The sequence below is a fragment of the Tupaia chinensis genome, unplaced genomic scaffold, assembly GCF_000334495.1.
Source record: "Tupaia chinensis unplaced genomic scaffold, TupChi_1.0 Scaffold138725_1, whole genome shotgun sequence".
Classification (NCBI taxonomy): Eukaryota; Metazoa; Chordata; class Mammalia; order Scandentia; family Tupaiidae; genus Tupaia; species Tupaia belangeri.
Window position 1 is genome coordinate 2,289,509 of NW_006198617.1, and position 1,962 is coordinate 2,291,470.

The window sequence follows — 1,962 nt, forward strand, 5'->3', positions numbered from 1 at the left end:
GGAGCGGGCAGAGGGCTTGGTTCCTCCTGACCCGGCAACAGACACGGTTGTGGCTCAGCCACCCCCATGGCATCCTGGCACGGGGCACCCTTCAGGAGGCCTGTGTGGGACTCCCAGACCCACCCTGTGTGGTCTTTTGCAGCCCTTCCCCCAGCTGGGCCTGCCCCAACCTCAATCTCTGTCAGGAAGTGGACAGCCTCCGGGAGGGTCACCAGGCGGTTCTGGTTCAGAACAAGCTTCCTCAGCTTCGGGCACCTGCGAGGACAGGGCCAGTGGGGCCTCAGGAGGTGACAGACAGGGGAGAGGTGGGGAAACTGCCAGTCCTGGCAGAGGTGAGGCAGGGAGGGCCAGAGGAACCCCTCCCTGCCGGGAGATCACCCCTGTGGCAGCGTGACCTCCAGGAGGGGATGGAAGCAGCACCGCATCCCACACTCAGGTGGCACTGACCACATGGTCTCCCTCCACGAAGGCGAACCAGCCATGTCCACCCCAGATGATGTACAAAGGCCACAGGTGGCCTCCGACGACATGGGGTTTCGGTGCTGGGTCCCCCTGCGGCCGACCCTGCCCGGCACCTGCAGAGACTTTCGGGGATCAGCTCCAGGTTATTGTTGGCGGCCATGAACTCTTCCAGGCTGGTCAGCTTGCCGATGCCCGAGGGCAGCCCGTCGAAGTCCAGCTTGTTGGAGTTCAGGTAGAGCCTCTTCAGCTTGGTCAGCTTGCAAATGGCCGACTGGAGAGGGGAGAGGGGAGCCGGGTGGCGGTGGGTGGTCAGGGCGGGGCCCGGGCCCGCCCTCCCCTGCAGGGCCCCGCACATACGGGCAGCGAGGTGAGCTGGTTGCGAGACAGGTTCAAGGTCTCCACGTGCACCCACTGGTCGATGCACAGGGACAGCTCTGAGATCTGGTTGCTGCTGAGGTTGAGGCGGCGCAGGCTGGGGAGGGTGTACAGGCACTCGGGCACCCGTGTCAGGTCGTTCCAGGACAGGTCCACGTCTGAGAGAGGGATGGGCCACGTCAGCCAGGGCCCTACTGCAGGCATGGGGGCAGCCGACCCCAGTGGGAACCCCAGCTCTGCCACCTCCAGCTGTGTGGCCCTAGGCAAGTGACAATCTGTCTTTGCCTCCCCCCCCCCCCGCGCCCAGATATAAAGACAGGGGACGCAATTCGACGCCACTCAGCCATCACAATAGCCACGGGAACAACCGTGCTGTGTCCTGTGCCCACTGGGGAGTGGCCCGAGGAGCAGGGTTCAAGGCCCTTCATTCATACAGAAGTAAGGGAGCCCAAATGGGACCGGGATTGGGGCTGCCCCACCTGCGAGGTTGCTCAGGCCCTCCAGGCTGGTGGGGAGGTTGCTCTGGGTGCGCTGGGTGTTCCGCAGGTGCAGGGTCTGTAGGGCTGTCATCGCTGGGAGTTGCCTGCCAGGGCAACATGAGCGTCAGAGTGGGCGGCAGCCCCAGGGGCTGTGTGTGGGTTCTGTAGGGGCAGGTCAGGGTGCAGGTCATGTCTGCCTGAGGAGCCGGGCAGAGGGACTGCAGGGTAGGGTAGGCAGGAGGACAGGACAAGGTGAGGGACAGAATAGGCCTGAGGGCACAGCTGAAGCACAGGGTAAGGCCAGGCCTAAGGGGGAAGGGCCAGGGCGACTTCCAGGGAAGTGAAGGGGCCAGGCGGGACTGCCAGGCTGCATCTACCAGGGTACGGCCTTGGGTGCTCACCGGAGCTGCGCGTGCAGCAGCGGGTTCCCGTTGAGCACCAGCGTCTGCAGGTGCACCAGGCGGCGCATCTGCGGAGGCAGGCTCTCCAGGCGGTTCTCGCTGAGGTCCAGGTACAGCAGGTCCGTGAGGTTGATGAAGAGTTGGTTGGGGATGTTGTCAATGCTGCAGGGAAACGAGGAAGGCAGGGCTGCCTGAGACAGCGGCAGGCACCCAGGCCCCGCCCTCACCCCAACCCCGGCCCTTCC

The 1,962-nt window shown here is 64.9% G+C and overlaps 1 protein-coding gene across 1 annotated transcript in view; it reads right to left on the minus strand.

Annotated features, from left to right (window-relative positions):
• The window catches only part of FLII (FLII actin remodeling protein), a gene marked incomplete at its 5' end in the record, with an annotated part of 24,104 nt that overhangs the window by 10,093 nt on the left and 12,049 nt on the right, over window positions 1-1,962 (minus strand). Inside the window, 5 exon segments of the mRNA XM_014592908.1 lie at window positions 171-255; window positions 576-733; window positions 820-995; window positions 1,317-1,420; window positions 1,718-1,879. Of these exon segments, the coding sequence (XP_014448394.1) occupies window positions 171-255; window positions 576-733; window positions 820-995; window positions 1,317-1,420; window positions 1,718-1,879 (685 nt within the window).